The 23,572-nt window shown below is 33.1% G+C and overlaps 1 protein-coding gene across 1 annotated transcript in view; it reads right to left on the bottom strand.

Annotated features, from left to right (window-relative positions):
* Positions 1-23,572, bottom strand: part of USP25 (ubiquitin specific peptidase 25) — a 158,211-nt gene that overhangs the window by 23,429 nt on the left and 111,210 nt on the right. Inside the window, exons 19-24 of the mRNA XM_008572152.1 lie at positions 22,457-22,527; positions 21,472-21,700; positions 19,867-20,067; positions 10,419-10,558; positions 5,639-5,752; positions 3,497-3,592 (exon numbers count right to left, since the gene is read on the bottom strand). Coding sequence (XP_008570374.1) covers positions 3,497-3,592; positions 5,639-5,752; positions 10,419-10,558; positions 19,867-20,067; positions 21,472-21,700; positions 22,457-22,527 — 851 coding nt within the window. The remainder of the gene's footprint in view (positions 1-3,496; positions 3,593-5,638; positions 5,753-10,418; positions 10,559-19,866; positions 20,068-21,471; positions 21,701-22,456; positions 22,528-23,572) is intronic.

Below are 23,572 nucleotides of genomic sequence, written 5' to 3'. Positions count from 1 at the left end.
ATACACATTAATTATAAACAACTGATAATGTTTATATGATTATACACATATATACTCCCCAATTATATGAGTAAAAATGTATGCAGATATAAACTTCAGAGATTCCATAAACATACACACACTAAAGAGATTAACAGTAAAAAGAGGGCTTTGTGATTGTAGTTATTAGGTTAAGCCATATGAAACTGCTGATTTTGTAGGTCCAAAATGGTACTGGCAATTTCTGACAGATGAGTAAAAAATAGTTGTATTTGAAAATGAAGGTCCTTGACAGACATGGTACACTTGCTTTCCACCTCCAACTGTACCTGGACTAGAACTGGACACATAAGATAAGGCTAGTGATAATACAGGTTGAGTATTCCTTATCTGAAATGCTCAGAACCAGAAGTGCTTCAGATTTTGGATTTTTTCAGATTTTAAAATATTTGCAAACTACATACTAGTTGAGCATCCCTAATCTGAGATCCAAAATGCTCCAATGAGCATATCCTCTGAGTATCATGCTGTGTTCAAAAGTTTTAGATTTTTGAACATTTTGGATTTCGGATTATGATGTTCAATCTATGCTAGTAACAATAATAGTAACAGCTCTATTTTGAGCATTTAGTTATCAACCGGATATTACTTTAAATGCATAATATTAATAAGCTTATTCAAACTCACAATGACCCAATAAATAAACAGTTATTATTATCATCCCCATTTAATACCTAGGTGAACTGAGATACTGAGAGGTTGAGCAATTTGCCCAAGATCACAGCCACAAAGCTGAAGGCCAAGGCTTCGATTCAATGCACTCTGGTTGCTGATACCAAGTGTGAAGCTACTTCCTTCCTAACGAATGTTCCAGCTATTCTTATGAGTGATTTCTCAACAGAAAGAAAGGAGGTAAAGAAGCATCAGTGTAGTAAGAAGAGTGGTTAGTAAAATAATTAGAGATACTGGAATAATAATTTCTAACATCTGACAAAGAGCAAAAGTTTCTTATGCTAGAGCAATGAATGAAACTTCAAATTCTATTCAAACCTGTATAGCTACTTGAAAACTCTTATCTCAGATTCACTGAAGCCTATTAACCATAGTATTTTAGACTATACATTGAGAGTTGCAATATATCTAACATAATCTGTTTAAAAATTCTTTCTGACCAGTCCCTATCTCACAAACTTGCTTCTTATTCTCTTTATAGCTCAGTGCTTTCTTACTGCACCATCAAATCAGAGGGCAACCAAAAAAAAAAAAACATGAGATACAGAAAATACACGAAGAAAACAATGCAAAGGGAATCCCTAAGGTGATGGTGAAAGGAGATCTCAAGTTACTAGTTATGCATCAGGAGTAAAAAAAAAAAAAAAAACCAGTCCAGATCGGAACAGGTCAGAAAGGGTCAGAATAGACTTCCCCAAGAAGATAAAATTGGTAAAGGTAGAATAAGAGAAGATTTAAGCAACTGGTGGAGAGTTTAGAATTCAGCGATACACACAGAAAACTAAGAAACCTAAAAAATCAGACAACTAACTCCAAGGAAAATGAAAGCTGAAGAAAAAACAGAAAAGTAATAATGCTTATGACTTAGCTCAATCCTATGTAGCATAAACAGTAATAACACTACCAATGCAAAATTCTTATTTAATCAGTATTACAAGATTTTACACATGTGTGTATGCGTGTTTGGAGGATAAGAACTGTTTGTGTCAGTGCCTGTATATGGAGCAGGAGAAGAAAGAGGGTCCACTGCTCATATTCCACAGAAAAGAATTCAATAAGTAATGTGTAAACTAAGAATTACAAAAACACAAGCATTCTATTTAAAGATATGGAATCAATGTCAAAAAGATTAGATAGCTTGAAAGCTACTACAACTGGGGGGTTGGTGACTGTTGTAGTATATACAATTAGTTAACTCTTTAGACTATACTAAAGTATACCGGTACTAATTTAATAGTATGTAGGTACTAATTTTTTTTTTTTTTTGTCTTTTTTCGTGACCGGCAACGGATCGCAACCCTCGGTGTTGGCCCCGCTCCTCGCTCAGCCAGTGAGCGGCCGGTCTGTATGTGGGATCCGAACCCTCGGCGGGAGCGCTGCCACGCTTCCCAAGCGGCGCACTGTAGCAGTGTGCCACCGGGCCGGCCCAATAGTATGTAGGTACTAATTTAATAAAAATGGAGATTTGCAATTCAATATAAAGATACCAAACTTGACCAATGGCACTGTAAACTATAAATAAAATTTCCACAAGAAATAGATGAAAACTTTAGAAGACATATATTCAGTGTTTTTTAAGAAAAGAAAATGTAGACTACCTGGGCATAAAGATGCATTTTTAACAGTAAAAATTAAAAAATTAGTAAGGAAACAGGATTAACTACAAAAAACTTGTTTTTCATTTTTTTTAAGAGTTTTTCAACCTTTCTTATAGAATTTTAACAGGGTCATCAACTTGCCCAGGGTCCAGTTTGACTAGATCTTTTGCAGTTTAATACTTTAAGTCCTGTATTCCAGAAAAACCATCAGACATAGTTGGCATATTGGGAGAGCTAGTCACCCTAATACTTACTGATATAAGGCTACAATATACAAGGCTTTTGAAATGTATACTGAAAAAAATAGTGAAAAGAAAAATGAAAAAAACATAGCTTGTTGAAAACCAAGTTGGATAATGGCAAAGTATAGAAAATTTGGGAAAATTTTCTCTTCAATGTCAAAAAAAAAAGTACATAGTTTACAGTAGTAAATTATACTTCAACAAAGCTGTCTTAAAAAAAAAAAAAACACTAAAAAGGAGAGCAAAGTGAAAAAAAACCCAAAGATTTTTGGTTAATCTAAATAAAATGACAAAATTAAACAGTGTTTTCATTTTTCAAATACATACAAGCAAATAACATCGTAATCAAAATGTGGTAAAGCTCTGAAATTAGAGGGGAAAAGATATGGTCATGAAATAATGCATCAGTGTTGTAGTCTCACATGTCTTGAACTGACCAGGATATCAAAAGTTAACTATGGGGAAAATAAAAGAAAGAAATAATAAGAAACATAATAAATAAATCATATTAGAAACAATTAAATGAAAACAACTTAGTATCAAGTGATAATAAAATTAAAGGAAAAATACTGTAATATAGACCAATAGTATGAACAATAAGAGAACTACAACCATACGCAATTACTCAGTTAGTCATCATACCCTCATTCCCTTCAAATATAAAAAACAGTTCAAATTTCTACTAACAAATCAGAGGGACACAATTAGGGTAACTCGGGTAAAATACTTTGTTTTTCTTGAATTTTATCTGGATTAAAATAAAAAGAATCAGTCTTGAATTCATGTGCAAAAAAAGAAACCCCCCAGAACATCAGATTGCAATGGCTAAGATAGCAAAAGAGAAGTTATACAGGAAACCAAATTTAATTCAAAGAAATAAAACATTTTAAGAAGTTTGTTTTTTTTAAAAAAAAGGAGAAAATAAGATGAAAATGTTAATTGTACCTTAAAGAACCCTGCTTCAGGACCACACCTGTCATATACATTCCTGGATTTACCTATCGCCATGATAATACCTTGCATGTTCGGTGTCATCATGATCTGCCACAGGGATTTAAAGTAAGAGTTTTTGAGTGGTTACCATAAAACTTAAAAGATCAAAATAATTTCTTTACATGCAAGTTAAAACTCCTTTGTTTTCCACTATTTATAAATCAAATGTTACATTTTAAATAGCAAATGTGATCTGATATGCACATAATGAGCATCTTTCAAAATCATCCATACAGGGGCCAAATTGGCTCAAATGGTGCCTTTGTGCAAACTGCAAAAAGGCATCCGCTCTGAACTAGAGAATTTTAAAAAGGCACCTCCTTCTGGCCAATTAGCAAAATGTGCTGCCCTCTGAGAAAACTACTGAGAAAAGCAACACTCCCTTTTTATCAATTTAAAAAGGTGCCTCTTCCTCAAAGCTTGGAGAATTCAGCATGAGCTCAATTTCAATCCACTTCTACCCCTTGGCTAGGCACCCCTGTACAACTGTACAACCTGCATATCTGTAAACAGCAACCCTGTATTCAAATGACTTACTTTTAAAAGTTCCAAGGCACATGCACTGTTTAGCTGTCACTCCAACAAATTTAAAAACAACAAAACACACAACTCTGCCAACAGCATAAGCACTTGCACAAAAGATAATGTTAAATGATTAATCATAATTCTACTATTTTAGAAGCCAGAAGGCTTACTCTAAAGCAAGCACTTGGGTTCTTGATCAGTAAATTAACATTCTTATTAAAAACATGCCAGTTTCCACAATTTTCAAGAGCCAGCATGGTAATAAAATAGTTAACTGGAACAATGTAGTGCTACTAAGTACTAAATAAGTATTTCTTTGTTTTCATAGTAGCTTATTATTCTTAGCTGTTTACATTTTAAAATATCTACAAAAAGACATCTCAAGGCACTATGAAGCTATCTCACAGCAATGAAGAGACTGGCAACCATTATCTCTGATTTACTAGAACTATTACTCACATTATATATTTTGGATCACACACTGAGAGTTGCAATATAGCTAATATTATCTGCTAAAAAAAAACCCTCTGACCAGTTCTTGTCTTACAAATCTGCTTCTTATTCTCTTTATGGTCCATGCTTTCTTACATTGGCACTGTGATATTAATGTCTTTAAGACATTTCTGATTTGGGTGATTAATTCTAATATAATAGTAATTATATCCTTGGAATAAATATGAAAAATAGTTACTTGGAAAAAACTAACATATATTCAATTCTCATCCATGCCCATAAGAACTAACAAATGATAGAATCCAACAAGCTTTTTTCGAAATCAACCCCCCTCCTCTCCATCAGGCATGGTCTTCGTTACTATTCAGAAAGAGCTTTACTGGCCCTCCCTCAAATATGGAAAAGAACAATTATAAAAGTCTCAAGAGAAAAGTGGAAAAGGGGAGAAAATAATCTGATGAACCAGGACAACAGAAAATTTTCATCTGGATTCCGAAGAATTGTATCATGAGAAACAAAAATGCCTCCATACTGTTGGAAAACTAAGTAAATGAGAATTAATAGTAAAGAGATAAGAAGAAATAAGATGGAGGTGCTACCATGTGTAAAACACCAGTAGACACTCAGTAACTTTGAAGAGTCATTCAATTCAGACATATTGGAGACCTTGTAGTAGCAAAAATATCAATTATCCATCTTGTGATCATGCTGTAGGATTTTCTGGCAGGTAATGGTGGGCAAAGTATTATAATAATTCAAGTAAAACATTAAAGAAAAATAAAAATTATTTTTAAATGCAAAAATTTTTGCTATTTAATTAAACAAATCTTATTGTAATCTATCAATTTGACAGTAAATTTATCCTATTTCTTCATAAAAGAATTAACTCCAGAAACATAAAATTATTCTGACAAATTCCATAAACTTTCTACTTAAATTTTCATTTGAAATTCAAAGTTGTGTTAGTAATTGGTAAGGTAATTTCAGACCACAGGTGGCAAAGCTGTATGTTATGCAGCAATAGACATAAGTGTGAGGGTGCAGGCATGCCCAAAGTACTTGTATTAAATAGCAAAAAATAAGTAGGAATGGTGCACAGGGCTATAATAAAGGTACCTCGTCATCATACCCCCCCTCCTTTGATTCAATCATAAATTTCCCTACATGAGGAATCGCCACCTCTACAACTCGCTGATTAGAAGGTGGTTGGCTTGTGGTATTTTCAGGTTTCTGCAGAAGAAAATCATTAGTATGAACATTAGAAAACAGAACAATGGAAGCACCAAGTTTAAGCCCATACTCTTAACTCATTTAAAAATACCTGCGTTTGCTCCATGGTTTGGAACCATCTAAAACTGAACACATGAGAAGCAAATGCATTAACTGAGTAGTAATACAAAACGTATAGCTTTCCCCGTACATCCCAACACTTAAAACTAGGTTTTCCTTTTTTTTTTTTTTCCCACAAAGCATTTTGGACTCCGAATACTTAAAAAATACTAGAATTGTATTTCCTGCTATTGTCTTGTATAGTTGAAGGATTAAAAAAAAAAAAAAAAAAATTCCAATAACTCCACAAAGCCTTTCTTGATATTTCTTGATATTTCAATCAAAATAAGATATGATTTCCTCTAAACCCAATGAGTTTGTAGGGTTTTTTCCTTACGGTTCTTCCTTTCCATCCTTTCTAGTAATCAATGTGTATCAAGTTAATATTCATACTGTATGGTGTTTAACTCACTTTGTACAGCCTACAAGACTCCAGTACCGTATATTTCCATCTTAAATGTCCAATGAATTCTTGTTGAAAATAAGAAAAAGCTGTTGGAAAGTGCTATCCATCTATAACAACTCAATCAGATTTTTTCTTTTCATTGTTAACAAATTCTATAAACTTCACCTATTTACCCTAACAGAGTGGATGCCAGTGTGAAATACAGAAAAGTATGCTCAAAGACACTAATAAAATTCACTCAAAATACTGGTTAGATATAACATTGTCTTATTTTACTGAGATTTATAACTAGCATATCCACTATTTACCTATAAACAAATGCCAAAAGTAGTGTAGGTGCTTGAAAGCAGCTAGCCTAAGTAATTTCAATTTGTACCATAAAGAGTTTCCCTAAATAAAGATAAACTTTAGTTTTGACATAAAATAAACAAATTTTAATAAAAGCAATTAAAGGGGTTTATTTCCGTTTGAAATATAGGTAAATTTTAGTGATATAAACATTTCCTGACTTTACAAAAGTACATATGCAGAAAGAGTTTAATTAAACAATAAAATAAAACTAATGGTCAAGACTGGTTTGACCCTTTTAAAAAAAAAAATGTTACTTTTGGACCATAACATTTTTAGAAAGAATTTCCTTACTTTACCTGAATCCTCAACATTTCAAGAGGAAATAACCACACTATATGATTGTCGAGATCATGAGAGGTAATATTCAGCTAACTCAACATGTAGTAGATAATAGTTGTCCTATAAATTATAAGTATTATCAATATCATTATATTATCTTATTACACTACTTAAAATTGCTTATATTTGAACAATTCTAACCCAATATTACTATCACACATAGTCTATAGAGATGTGCTTGGTCCATGACATTTAATTAAGGATTTTTAATCGTTATAGAACATGAGAAAGGAAAAATTTTTCTAGGTCTCTGTTCACATGAGTGAAATATAAGCAGATAAATTAAGAATTCTATCTGGAGTTTGTGGTGATCAATTTCTCAGTAGCAAACCAATCCAAAACAATACTATCTTAAGAACACAAAATATAAATTTAAGGCAAACAGCAACTGGGTACTGCATTATTTAGAATACTGATCTTCATAAAGCAACATATTCCATTCGGGAAAAAAACCCTGCACTTTTTTAAAAGCCTTTGTTATTGTTGACAAGTTTCAACAGTAAAATGCTGATTAATTATATGGGTAAAAGTTGAAAAAGGAAAGAAGCTTTAGCTGCATATAATAATTCTGTAGTATCAATCATCAAATTTAGATATCTTAAGGTACAACAAAAAAATTTCATATGAAAACTTTAAAGGCTGTTCAGTGAAGTAAGTAGATGTTTGCGTTTTTCGATTCTTTAATATTGATATATATTTATATGTATAATTAATAATATTCAGCTACTGAACATTTTTTATTGAGTTTACAACATGGGGAAATGGTTATCTTATAAGATTAAGTGATTAAAAGAATAAAAGACAAGATACAAAATTCACATGCAGTATTAACTCAACTACAAAAATAAATCCCAAACCTATGTATAAAAATAAGAGTTAAAAAAAATACCAACACAAGTCATACCTTGGTATATACAGGGGATTAGGCCCAGGACCTCCCATGGACACTAAAATCTGCAGATCCTCAAGTCCATATATAAAATGGCACAGCATTTTGCACATAACCTACGCACACCCACCCTCCTGTATGTCTTAAATCATCTCTAGATTGCTTATAATACCTAAGAAAATGTAAATGCTATAAAAATAGCTTGTATACTGTATTGGGTTTTTTATTTGTATTATTTTTAATGCTGTATTATTAATTTTTTTTATACTGAATATTTTCAATCCATGGTTGGTTGAATCCACAGATGGGGAATCCATGCATAAGAAGGGCCGACTACATTAACAGAGACTAACTTTGAGTACTGAGTGGGACTCTGTATGATTCTTTCTTAGAGCCTACTTTTCTATAATTTTTAAATATCCTAAAGTATTACACTTAAAATTAGTAATTCTTCTAAAAAGCAAGCTGCCTGAACATTTGGAGACTATGATTTCTGTGGTTCTAAACTTTTCAGGGAACTCTTCTTATGCTAAGGTTGGAACTTAAAACATTGTGTATTTGTGAAGTGGCTAGGATTGAAGTAACAGAGGGAAACTAACAGTTCCTTAGTACCTACTACACTTAGTGCCTACACTTTCAAAAAAGTGTGCTTCATTAATCCCACTATCATCTGCATTTTATGGAAAAGAAAACTGAGGTTTAGAGAAATTAAGCAACTTACTTAATGTTGCACTGCTAGTAAGAAGTAAAACAAATATTCAAAAACCCAGAAATATCAGATTCCAAAGTCCAAAGACTCTTTTCATCCCTGCAACTTAACTTCTAATGTATACTTAGTTTAAATAAGAAAACACAATAGGGAGGTTTCGGTGATGGGTCATAATAATCAACCACATTGTATATTGACAAAATAATAAAAAAAAAAGAAAACACAATATGAAGTGGTTACCATGATCCTAAGCAAATGACCATGAGACCAAGAACCACAGCCGCGTCTGACAGCCATGGTTTATTAGACATGCTACAGGATTTATACAGACGATGGGGCCAATTATGGATACTGCTCCAGAAAACAAGTGGAATAAAAAAACATATTTACACTATTTATCATATTCTCTCACTGCTATCCTCTCCTTTCTCCTATAAGATGATATCCATATTAAGAAACTAAGCAATCAAAATTTAAGTGCTGATTTCTGTGAATTTAATATCACATATGATTAGCCAAACTAAAAAAAACCATGATTCTACATTAAACTAAGTAATGGTTTTGGTTTTTTTATACTGGATAAAAGAATGACACAAATTAACACAGCCTCTAACAAATGTAAGTTCTAATTAGCAAAGGCCTTACAAATTAATTTTTCATATAAGGCAAAAATATTTCTCCCTTGTACCAACTCTGCTGCCCTTTCTCCTTCCCTAGTAGCCCAGTCCCCCTCAAGAAGCAGAAATCCCAAATCCATTAAGCAAAGCATTTTTCAGTAAAAGCTTTACTTAGCAGACGTTCACCTCAAATTCATTTAGAGCCTCTGAGACATTTGCAAAAGGATCATCAAAAAAACCCCACCCTATTTAAATTAGTATTTTTTTAATGGTAAGATGATGTATTAATACATTTTCAAAATTTCTCAAACAGGAAATAAAGAAATTAATTAATTTCTGATAATTATTTAGTTCATCAAAACAATTAACAGAATACCCAATTTACTGAACATTTTGGTTAAGTGAGGTCTTATATTAAAAACTTCATTGCAATTAGTAGGTTATTGCTGGGACTGAGTTCACTTACTAAGCAGAAAATTATCTGTTATAAAATTATGATATGTACTGCTCTCTTTATTTTCTAAGAGGGGTATCTTCAAATACCAAAAGGAGCTACAATAAAACCTGCATTAGAGCTGCTTATGCTCACTAACAAAAGATAAACGATTATAGAAACTGAATGGTTTTGTAGTACCAAATTTGTGAAATAGCATCTCTCAGAATGTCACATCCACTGATAACACAGTAGAGAACACTGATGTGCTCTGTTTACTGTTATAAAAAGACATACTGACAACTATAATTCAGTAGGATAATAATGAATGACAATTTTTTCACAAGACACTGACACTCTTGAAATATGCATAAACTGTTTTGTAACATCATATTTATCTTGCTAATAATACTCTAGCCTACAGTATCTAGTAGTTTTATTGCTAAGCACATTTCATGAAACAATGAAAATTATATCTTAAATTTATGATATGGAGGGTAGGTAAGGGATAGGAGAAATACTCCTACACTTTATACTTCTCTTTTAAAATTCCAAATCAAAAGGCTAATTTAGTCCATGAGTATGATTCCTCGTAATTCTCTAACGAGAAGACAGAAAATTAAGAAAAAAACATCTTTAAAATTATAGCTAAGGAAATTACAGCCCGGGGGTTAGGTGACTGCCCACGGTCACCAATCATGATCAGGGCAGAGCCATCACTGAGCCCTGTCTCTCTTGACTCCCAGACAGGTCGCTCTCCATTACACTACAGGAAATGTCGTGAACCTGGCTATGTTCAGAGAGCCAAAAGAAAAGTTCTTACCGACTGCAAAACTGTTTCAGGACTTTTATCTTCATGCTCATGTGATGCCTTGGTAATTATTCGAATAGTTTCTTCTTTCAAGTGCTTTGAGAAATCACTTCTTGATGGCTGCTCTAGATATTCTGGTTCTCCTGCTTGTGCTTCATGAGAAAAGAATCAATTGTATATCTAATATAAATCACAGAGTCTATACTAAGATGAATCTGTTATTTATATCTAATTCTGAAGTTATACAATAACCAGTTTTAGTTTCCTATTTAAAGCAAAATACATCTTTCAACATACAGCACTTTCCCGCCAGAATTTATTAAAAAACAAAAAACCAGAACCAACTCAAATAAGTATTAAAGAAAGCACTCTTATAGTTTATGGTAAAGAATTCATAGTAAATTTTTCTGCCACGAGAAGTACCAAAATCTCATTTTGGAAAATCACCAGCATTTTACCAAAAAGGAATTTGGTTTATACAAAAATACTGGGCTGAGTTTCCACAGAGAGCACAGTAGCTGTTTTTCTCTGGCCACAGTATCCTTTTTCACACCTACCTGACAAAACTCCAACCCTGAATGAACCTAACCTACCTATTCTGAACCTGCCCCTGGTAGCTGAGTGTTGCCACAGGAAAAACAATCACAACTTGGCAAGCTAGTACCAATAATTCATGTACCAATCAATTCATGACTTCAAATGCCATCAATGTGAAGACCTTTCAAAGTTATATGTCCAACTCCTACCTATCTCTTGAGCTCCAGACACATAAATCCAACATGTACTCTGAATGTTCACTGAGTATTTCATAGACAACCCCAGAATCCTTACACAGAATCCTTACAACCTATTTATAAGCCTTTACATGAGTGGGCTTCTGCCTGTCTCTCCAGTACCACCTTGTATCCTGTGCCCTTGCTCAAAAAGGTATGCTAGCCTTTTTTCAGCTCTTCTAATACACTGAAGGAAGGGTTTACCTTCTGACCTTCAGATCTTTCCACATACTCTTCCCTCTGCCTGTATGCTCACCCATTCTCTCACTCTCCCCACCTTCTCTTCTTGTCCTTTTGCTTTAATATTACTTCCATATGGATGTATTACTGATTATCACAGTCCCATAGCATGGTTTCTCAACCTCAGCATTACTGAAATTTTGGTTTGGATAATTCTTTGGTGTGGAGGCCTGTCCTGTGAACTCTAGCATCTACTCACTAGATTTCAGTAGTACTGCTCTACTCCCCACACTCTAGGTATGACTAGCAAAAATGCCCCCAGTACAGTCAAATGTCCCCTGGGGGACAAAAAATCACTCCCAGATGAGAACAAAGCTCCAGAGTAACTTATAATTTCCTTTTAAATATCAGTTATCACAATTCTGATTTAATTATTGTTCTATTTCTTTAAAGCTCATATCCTTTGCTGGACTGTAAGAATCTCAAGAATGAAGTTGTAATCTCCCTTTTGTATTGTTAATTCCTCAATACCTAGCATATAACAGGTACATAATAACTTCATGAAACAAATGAATTCGTGACTAAATTAATGAATGGATATGAGGAAGACCAAAATGTTCCACAATGTTAAAGGGATTGGCTAAGTGAGTCTTTGCTCAGCTACCCCGTGGGACACAACAAGGCTACTGTCATTCTCTCCAACATTTTATTAATTTAAAAAATCTCCAAACTGAAATATTCAAATAGAATATATATTCAACATACACCCATGGTCATTTAATCATCCAAAAAATTTTAATTAAGTATCTAACTATGTACCAGGCACTAGGCTAGGCACTGAGACTCCAGGTGTGATGAAGCAGCCAGTTTCTGCCTCCATGAAGCTTATAGTCAACTATGGAGAAAGTCACTAACCAAATCATCTCATATAAATTTTGACAATATTATGATAATATATTCAAGGAATAAAATGAGGGTGGAGGTGGTGTGCGTAATTTAGATTGCAGGATATGGGATAAAGTGACCTTTAAGCTGAAGAATGAACAGGTTGTTTCACCAGATGGTAGAATAAAGAGCCCATGTACTGAGCATTGGCTAGACCTGAAAAAAGAACAGTGTAGCTGAACGACAGTAAGAGAAGAGATAAGGTAAGAGAGATGCAGATAGACAGCCCTTGAGTTACGTAAAAGTTTTTAGGGCAACAGGAAGTTAATAAAGTTTTTAAATGCAACGGCAACATGGCAAGTTTTAAAAAATTATTCTGGCTACACTGTGAAGAATGGATTAGAGAGGAAAGTAAAGTTGGTGTCAGTGAGTATACTAGAAGGTACTAGAGCAAAATGAGAAAGAGATGATTGCAATTTTGGATAACAGAGGTAGAGAGAATTGGCTAGACTCGAGATGTATTTTGGACAGAAAGGTTTGGAGACTGTTACGTGAAGATGACTACAAGTTGTCAGCATCAGTACCTAGGATGCTGGAGGTAAAATTCACTCTGATAAGGAAAACTAGAGGTGGGACTGTTTACAATGGGTGTGACAAGGAGGGAGATAAATATCCTCATAGCTACTGACTTTGGATTGCAATATTCTGTCTGTGCCCCTGAATGATGGATAAGGTAAAGAAAATCTTAGGCTACCTCCAGCTTAGTGCTTCTGCTTCTGGAAGGTTTCATAATAGGTGGCTTACGGCAGTTGTTTTAGTGCTAAACAGAGAGAAATTTCCTCTTGATAAAGCTTTTCCTTGTGTTTACTACTGTTTCTTCTCGCCATAATGATGTCAATGGTTGATAGTAGGATGTGAGCTTAATACAATGAGGACCAAGAAATCCATCTGGTCTGACCTTGGTCAAACTCACTGAAACCTAGAGTCTATGTAAATTAAGTCCTCAGGAACAAGAGTAATTTTCTCTGATCAACAAAGTCCTTAGATCACCAGGGCCAGGTTTCTTTCCATACAGGGGTTTGAGTCCAAAAACCTTACAAATAATACTAAATGATTTTGCCTAAGCATCATAAAAACTATTTTCTCTAGAGTTTTCCCTGTATATATACTTCCCAGGAAACTTATTTGAGTGGTGGTATAGACACAGTAGATGAACCTACAAGGATTCGACATCTTGGGAGACTGGAAACAAAAACTCAAACTGCATTCCCAACATGTGTATTGAACCTGTACCATCTCAGTACTGTGCTAGGTATAAAAAATATTTTTTAAAAAAATTTACATACTTCACTCATTTTGAAGAACTCTCAGTAAAATCAAATAAACATACTCTCTATTAAAACAACATATGGTAAATGCAATAACAGAATTATGCACAAGGTTCTATAAAAGCACTGTGGACTCAATACACACAGTTGGGATGATGTTGCATATTAAGAAAGATTTTCTAGGGCTGGCTGGTTAGTTCAGTTGGTTAGAACGCAGGGTTATAACACCTAGGTCAAGGGTTTGGATCCCTGTACCAGCCCGCCACAAAAAAAAAAAAAAAAAGAAAGACCAACTGAGTGAATCTTAAGGGATTTGTAGAAAGGATTATTATCCTGGAGATCAGAAACAAGAAAATTCCAGGTAGAAGGAATAGCATATTCAAAGGTAAGAACAGAAAAAGGACGAATAAATTCCCTGCTATCAATGAGCAAGCCAAAACATAAGTACAACATAAAGAGGGATATGATAAATTTGGTGTAAGAATAGATTGGAATTAAAAGGGAAATAGTTACTACCGAGGTGACTTGAAAGAGATCCATAGACTCTGGGATATGAGGAAGATCTTAAAGAATGTCCAAAAATTCATGAGTAATGATGGTAAAAAGACATTTTTAAGATGAAGGATACTTCATGAGCAATGGCATAATGATAGAAAAAATTCTCACATGCAAAAAAATGGGGAGTAATCTGGTTTAGATGAAACATAAGGTACTCATAAGGAAGCAATCTTGAGAAAATTACAAGAAAATCAGATTATAATAGAAGGTCGTCCTGAAAAAGAAAACACGTTTTGTCTTCAGTTTATCAAACCAAAAGAGTAAAAATATGTTTACTAGAACAAATAAGCAAACTGAGGAAAATTAAAAGCTCTTTGCACTACCCAAAGATAAGCACTATTGATATTTTCGGTATTATATATTTCCAGATTGTACCTACCTACTCGTATTTTAAAACAAAAAGAATTATTTTTCTCAAATATATATAGCTTTAACTTAAATAACAAATACTTCTCATGCCAATATAATTTTTACTGGTTATATTGTGGTGCTCTGCATCAAAGCTCATGCAACTAACATCCTACCATAATTTCAAGCAATTCCCATTCTTTGTTAAGAACAACACCAGGACAAAAAGTTTGGCTTTTACCATATAAACACAAACAATGATTTTTGTTCATCCTGTAACCCTATAAAAACCTCATCACTGTTGGACTGTATAAAAGGTAGAAACTTAATAAATAGGCTATGCTGTTTTCTGTATCTACTTTATGTCCTAATTGGCACTGTATATACTAACTCTTCCCTCATTTTAACGTACTGTTCAGGCTACAACTTGGAAGACCTGGAAGTTTATCTCAGTTCCCTGCAGCTATAAACTCCTAAATGCATTCATTTCACTGTGAATGACCAGTTCTCTATGGAGGTACACAATATCCCTGTATCTAAAGTATCTCTCAAATCATTTATTTGTTCTATGGGTGTCTTACTAGCTTCCATATAGATTTTCCAGCCATGGTCTATGTTGCAAAATGCAGGGGCTTCATTCGCCTGTTTGACTTTTATAGAAAACCCAACATCCTGAGGGTACTCTGAGCCTTCTCCTTTGGTCCATCTTCGTGTCAAACTAAGGGATTGAGGAGGCTTGGGGATGTTGTACTTATGTGACTTCCTGGATGTGGTCCTTAACATTTTAAGAAAAGAGTTAACCACCAAATTAATTGGCTTTCTATTAAAGTGTAAGAATCTGCTCTTAATCAATTTTAAAAATAGAGCAACATCTCAGATATCTTTCCAAAGACTTTTTACCTTGACTTACTAATGAGTCATATTTATTACACTTACATTGAAGAAGACTTAAAGAGGATTGAGAAAGATGTACTCTGTCCATTTTTAGAAATATATTTAAAATCAATGTCTCCCTTAAAAATCCTACAGAGAGCCATTCTAGGCTGGCTGCACAGAAACACCAGTGAAACTTTTAGGACTTCAAATTCCTGGGCCCCATTCAAAACAGAATCTCAGAGGTGCGGGGGACAGAGGCATAGGAACCAGGGTTAAAACTAAAATTTATTCAGAACAGAGAGCTACTACATCCTCACCACAGGTTTTTAGCCTGCCTCCCTACTGTATAATTATTTTGGTCTGACTTTAAAATCTTATATTCTCCAGAATATAAGATCACCCTGAAAACTCATTATTGGAATCTGAAGATCACCCCTAGAAAACTCGTTATTGGAATCTCCATAATGAAATCCACTTAGCAAACATTCAAGTGATATCTAGCATCTGACATTTCTTATTCTACATGCTGGAGATATAAATAAGAACATCACCTAGTCCCTGCTTTCAAGAAACCTGAGAATACTGAGGATATTGTTCATTTTACCAGGTCTTACTCTCAGGAATCAATTGTACTTTCTTGGAACATCAGCTTATTTTTAACTTGTAGACAGTGTAGAGAAGTCCCAGAGCCAACTCGGCCTGCCACCTTCAGTCAAATTTATGAAGCCTCACAGAATACTTTTTATACCAATCTTAACCCCTTTTTCCCCTTTTTTTTTTTTTTTTTTTTTTGGTTTCTTATTTGTTTTTAAATCTGGATGTGTTGTGCATGTTCGAAGGACCTCAAATACTTTTTGGATAAGATAGGAGTAACACCTACAAAATAATACCTGAGATAATGCTCTTCTTTCCTTTAGAATCATTTATCTGTTGTAGAAATACAGCCTAAAGTCAGAGGTAAACCTCAAAATTATCTAAAGATCTTTTTAAAAATACATATTCTGGATCCTTCCTGCAGAGATTCTGATTCTGGTTAAGTCTTAGGTGGTCTTACATGGGGCGTGCTATTTATACTTAGAAAAAAATCCCCCTCGTATTCTGATGTATACACCTGTAGTAAAGAACTATTGGCTAGAAATCTAAACAAAAGTATTCAGGTAAGTTTTCCTTTTCAGTAGGCAGGTTTAGGGAGGTAACACGAAATGAACCAAATAACACTTTCCCACATTTATTACTTATTTCAGTTTCAGTAGGCAATAAATGGTACTGGAGAATTGATACATATGTATCTCTTGGTCACATGTTAGCAAAGAAGGAACAAATATAAATCTAATTAATACAATATAAATTATTTTTCTTATCTGGAATATTACTTAGTAGAAATTGGATTTTAATGGCTCTTTTGTTACAGGTTTATTGAGAAGATTTTGTAGAGAAGGAAGGAAAATCATTCTGTTGAGCAAGATTTCCTTGTACTACTTCCACTAGTCACACATAATCTTACTGCATACCAGAGAGATTTAAACACAGGTTCCTTACAAGATCCTGGAAGTATTATACCAAATTAAACAAATTATGAATAGAAGTGGGAAGAAGATGGCATGGGCCTTAAAATAAAATTTCTCTACTAATGATAGGGGATAAATGGTTCTAATGAAACATTAGCTTTATTCAAGTGTGATGTTAACTCTCCTGCAACAGAGGATGAATTTCTTACTATGATATCAAAGATAATACAATAACAAAAAACAATCTTTTAAACAATCACTCTCCAAATTTATAGACTTGGCACATTCTATTTCTACTGACTCAAACAAAACGCATATTTCCATCAGTTCTATAGAGGACATGATGTTTCTTATTGAGGTAGTATTGCTAGTGCTTTCTAAAAACCCAGCCAGAAAGGTAATTATCGTTACGTTATACATGAACTGACCATCTGTGTCTTTATTTTTTGGTTACTGTGACCCCTCTCAGAAATATATCTGCATTCTCTTCATGTTTATTTTGCATGGTAAAGAGAGAAATGAAAATATATGCCCAATAACTACTATTGAATTTTTTAAAAAATTACCAAACAGCATGTAAAGTGGGAAGTACCAATCATGAAAAAAGGATGTGGGGCATATAGACGTGGCCTTTTCATATGGAGAGAAAATAAGATGACAAATGTAAAAGGCAGGTGGGGTAAGGCTAGTACTTATCAGATAGAAATATTAGTGAGGAATAAGTATTAGTCTGACTTAGTAAAAATAAAAGTGTTAACTCTGTAAATTTGGAGAGCCTTAAAATAAACAAACAAGATGGGCCGGCCCATGGCTCACTTGGGAGACTGTGGTGCTGATAACACCAAGGCCACAGGTTCAGATCCCTACATAGAGACCATATGGAGAGAAAATAAGATGACAAATGTAAAAGGCAGGTGGGGTAAGGCTAGTACTTATCAGATAGAAATATTAGTGAGGAATAAGTATTAGTCTGACTTAGTAAAAATAAAAGTGTTAACTCTGTAAATTTGGAGAGCCTTAAAATAAACAAACAAGATGGGCCGGCCCATGGCTCACTTGGGAGACTGTGGTGCTGATAACACCAAGGCCACAGGTTCAGATCCCTACATAGAGACGGCCGGTTAGCTCACTTGGGAGAGCGTGGTGCTGACAACACCAGGTCAAGGGTTAAGATCCCCTTACTGGTCATCTTATTTAAAAAAGAAAAAAAGGAAAAAGAAATGAACAAGATGAAGAACAGGAGGTATATAGAATTTAATATTTTGGCATCACAAAATATAGGTGAGCCAAAAATAAAGTGGAGCTTAACCAAAGAACTGAAGATTCACCTGTGTCTGAGTGCTTAGGTACTACTACCACTTACACCAATTATGCAGCCCCTTCCTCCCACTAATAAGATTAGTCACATGTGAATGGAGTATGTAAATGTTAAGGGAAGAATAACACAGTAGCTCCACCATAAGGCAAGTTCTGGAAAGTGGTTTGTGAAGGGCATGTACAGAAGACAAAGGATAGAATCACAAAGGGATGAAACTAGCTTAAAAATGAAAGAAACTATAATACGATTGCTACACTGATTTAAGCTCAGAAACCTCCCGGTATCTACCAAAACTACATTGTTGTGGACCCACAGGGCTTCACCGGTTCTATGCAGTAGCCCTGGATGTATGGGAAGAAAACACACTCCTGCATATGATAGAGCTCACCAGTCACTACAACAGTGGTATTCAGGTAGACTATATGATGCTTAAGTATCAAAATGTTGGTATCTTTGTTGGTATAACACCATTATCTTATTGGTCTTTTAAAAATTCTAAATTTTTGCCTCATAAGATCAAAACCAATAACTCAACCACTCAATTTATATGAAAAGAAGTTACAAGCCTGGACAGATCTCTGCATAGCTGCATCAATCACAATACCATATTGTGGTATTGTAAATCTTCTACTGAAAGAATAATTCCCTTTAAAGTTAAAATGAAATCCACCCAGGTAATGCTGCTTAGAAATCTGTCTGTAAAAGACGAAATTAAACAAACAAAAACCTGACATGCTTCCTTAAAACATAAAAACAAAACACACATATCTTGGGGTAAAAAATTATTCAAAAAGACCCACTCAGAGGTTTAAAAAAAGAGATAAATGAGTTTGAGAGAAATATCTGGATTTAATTTATATCTTCTCATTTCCCCACATAATATAGAGGAACAGCACATTTTTCTAAAGCAGGAAATATGTCACTAAAATATATTCACAACTCAGTGATGATAAAATTAATCCTAAATGAAAGATCAAAAGACATTCTATTTTTAATTTTGCTAAAACATATTGAGTTTTATACAATGTTTACTTTGAATATTTTATTAATTTCACTGTCTAATAGTTTATTTGAGAATGGTATTTTTTAATATTTAAATTTTTATATATTTATCTCTTTGTTTCACAGGTCCATATGCTTTTTTGGAATATATTAAACATTTAGTTTTAGCTAATTTTGTTTTTAATCTTAAAAATTTTTTTAAACCAAATAAAATAGTCTGTATTAATGGTGCTATTTCAGTACTAAACAAAATATATATGAATATACCAATAATATTATTTTGCTCAAATTTGAAATTATTAGAATTCATTCTCTTGATAGCTTTAGTGAATAAGCCTGGTGTGGGTTGCTTGCTGATCTCACAACTTTTCCTGCTTTCTGCCTGGAAGAGTCAAGCCCACTCAAAGTAGGCAGGGTAGGTAGAGGGAGAGTCGGCAGAATCATCTTGATATTGAAAAAAAGTACATAAGCACACAGTGGTGTCTGGCAAAGGGGTAAACTAAACTGTTACCTAGGGTTATCTCTGAGTGATAGAATTTCAGATCATTTCTACTGGCTCCTTCATCCTTTAAGATAGTTAAAGTTTTGTTTTGTTTTCAATTAGCATATCTTATTTTTATAACAAAATAATGATACAAATAATGATACTGATGATAAAATACAACTTAATAAAAATGGACAAACCTGTTGTCACAGAAGATTCTGACTCCCTCAATTTCTGAGATGCTAAAAGCTTTTCCTGCAAAGCTTTCTGGGCAAGTTGTGCATCCCATTCTTCTAGTTCTTTTTCAAATCGTTGGTTGTCTTCCTCAACAAAATCTCTCAAATCTGGTGGTAATGTTTCTATTCCAACAAGGGCCTGCCCAGTTTCTTTATTAAACTCCTCTGCAAACCATATTTCAAAAATTAGTATAAAATTAAGAATTAAAGGAAAAATGTAAAGCTCAAAATATGATGCATTTCAAATGGGATTTAAACTACGAATTATTACCATTTAGCCAATCAATATAACCTAAGAATTATTACCATTTAGCAAATTAATATTGTCTAAAAATTTTTTAAAAACTCAAATGCTCATAAAAACAAAAATACAAATATTTAAAAATCAATTATAGGTAGTGTTCTCAGCTTTTTTTTTTAACCTGGAGAATAAAAATGAGATAAGATGTAAAGTCAATTTCTTTTGCAACTCTAACATGGATGTAGTACTACTTTTGCTATTGTAAGAAAATGCCATGTGTTTGAGTCCTCATGACGTAAAACTTTTCATAAAATGAGAATAAATAACTCATAACCTTATTAAAGTCGAGAGAAGTAAAATTGTTTTTCATCTGTAGCAGTTAAGTATAGCCATAAAAATATGCAAATATGAAAACTAATATAGCAAGACTTTTTAAAAAACATTACATGAATAGTACTTAAAAGAGTTACTCAACCTCTACTACACATACACAAAATAAACTTTACATTTTCAGTCATAAATGGACTACCTAGCTAGTTTTGCTGACTGGTTAAATACAAAAGGAAAGATATGCACAGCCCATATTAGAATATCAGAAATGAAAAGATTAAGACATAGTGTGATATAGTCTCTGGCTTTGAACAGATCAGAGTGAAGTGTGCAAGACAAGTCAACATACAATTCCAACACACAACAATACTCATAAATTTCCAATAGAGGTATGCTATGAGAGCACGAGAAGAAAGACTTTCTGGCAGGTCAAGAAAAACTTCGCAGAGGAAATGATACCTGCATTGCATACTGACAGATGAACAGGAATTAGGCAAAAGAAAAAAGAAATAAGAACATTACTTGCAAAAAATAAAAATAGAACACTTAAGAACATACAAATATAAATGTGTAAAATTGTTGGATGTGAGCAGAATACAGCAAGGAATTCAAATATCAATAAGGTATAAAAAATTCCGAATGGACAACAGTGATAAATGAAGCTAGAGAGACAGAGGCCAGCAAACGGAGACCTTGTATGCTAGGCTAAGGAGTTAAAAACCAATAGATGTGTAGATGTAGTTATAAAAGGTTTTTGGCAAGGAGAAAAAAGGTCAGATTTACATTTAGGAGTTAACTTTGCATACGAATTACATACCATCATGCCTGGTCACATTACTTTTCAATTCCAGATTTTTCACTTACAATAACCCAATATTACTTCTTGATCATATCACCCCGAGTGAATTACACTTAACTAATCATACCACAGACCAGAGTCACATAAAAGAGCTACTTATTTAAAAATATATACCACTCTACATATTTCATATTCTTACCTTGTATTAAGAATTGTGCCTTATCATTTATGTACATTAAACAGTATGCACTGGCATTTCTATAACCACCAAAAGAGTCTCTCACTAGCTCTTCCCATGATGATTTTGTCACAGCAATATCATTGTACTTCATCCACCTGCTTTCATGATGATCAAAAATGTATGCCCAGTAGTGCCCAGCATTAGCTTGGCCTTCATGAACTAAAACTGCATGTAAGCGATAAGGAACCTAAATGTGAAAAAAGGAAGAGTAAAACTGCAATTAGGCAGCCTATTATACCACCTTCCATAAAACCCACAAATTACCGGTTTGAAGGAAATCATTGGAGCAGATTTTTTTTAACAAGAGAAAACCAACTAGGATTAAAATTTTGAAAAAATCAAACCACAAATTTTTTTTTAAAAAGGGGGAGAAGCTAAATAAGCTAAAAATATGTACAGTAGATGAGTGTGTAGATAAGAAAATGATTTTCAAAACTTTGAAAATATATCCTATTTACTTCTTTTGAACAAAGAAGTTATGGTGAAGTTTTATATACAGCCCATGATTTGTATAAATCTTCACAATTATAATTTTATGGTTAGCAAATGGATTATATAACATATACCAGAAGTGAAAATATAATTGAGCCCTAAAGTTTCTCTCCAAATCTTAATATCCTTAAACAAACATGCATTTTCTCACACTTTTTAAAAATATTAATACCTTTTGAAATTTTTTGATAAATTTTATTCTAAAATAATAAAAAGGGTAATAAGCAATAAATACAGTATGAGAGTACAAAAGAATGAGGGAATTACAAATTTGTAATTTCAGATGTACTCTTATAATGTACTTATTCCTACTACCCTTTTTATTATTTTAGAATAAAATTTATCAAAATTTTATAACAAAACATGTAACAAAGAATTAGGTTAAGATGAATAATATAAAGATAAATAAAATATATGTAAATAATTTTAACACTGATAAGATATCACTTACTTGGATCATAGATTTGTCAGAATACATAAGTTCAATTGTTCGATGGATTCTCGATATGCTTTCCTGCAAATCTAAGGATATAAGGTGTCATTTAATGATTAACATGAAGGGTGTTTCTACTGAGACTTGTAAGATAGGAACTAAAGGTGTTCTTAAAAACATGTTAGAGGAATAAGAAAAATTTCCTAAAACTGTTCTTAAAAAACATTCCTATTTGGAGTCTACAGAAAATGAAATATAGTTCTCCTTTATAAAAGATACAGCACAAATGCATAGTTAAAAATCAAAACAATTGTGATTCGTCTAGAAAATGTGCAGAGCAAACAAAATTAAGCTTTGTTCAAATCTATAAAGGAGGGTTTCAGTGAAAATTAAAGCTAAGCCCCTTTACATATTACTATAAAACAGGAGAACAGAACAAAATAAAATAACTTCATCACATATCTTATATGACCATATATATGTAACTGAATAAAAATCCACTATAATCATCAATGGTAATAAATTATGAGATTTCCATCATTTCTACTTCCACTAGAAAACAATCTTACAAAATTATTCAGAGATAGACATGTTCACAGCAATATTACCTATAATAATTTTAAAAACGCAAAATAACCTAAATATCTGTCAATAGGAAAATAATTATAGTATAATCACACCATACTGTGAAGCTGTTGAAAAGAATCAGGAAGAAACAATAAAACACTACAAGAAAATATTAATAACTTCAGAGTGAGAAAGGCCTGTCTAAGCATGACAGAAAACCCAATAACCATAAATGAAAAGATAAGAGGCCGCACACAAAACTTTTAAAAATCTACATTATAAAAACAAAACAAATAAAAACCGTCATAAGGAAAGTCAAATGACAAATTGGGAAAATAATATTTGCAGCATACACTATAAGTAAATGATTAATATATATAATATATTAAACTTTCTATCAAGCAATACAAAAAATACAAATGGCTCAGGATAAAAAATGGACAAATGTCCCCAATAAGAAATTCACAGAAAAATATAAATATCCAACTTCACTCATAATTAAGGAAATGCAAATCAAGACACTGAAATACCATTTTTTCAACTATCAGACTATCACAGATTAAAAAA

Source organism: Galeopterus variegatus, unplaced genomic scaffold (genome assembly GCF_000696425.1).
Source record: "Galeopterus variegatus unplaced genomic scaffold, G_variegatus-3.0.2 Scaffold758, whole genome shotgun sequence".
Lineage (NCBI taxonomy): Eukaryota > Metazoa > Chordata > Mammalia > Dermoptera > Cynocephalidae > Galeopterus > Galeopterus variegatus.
This window is presented reverse-complemented; position numbering and strand designations above follow the sequence as displayed.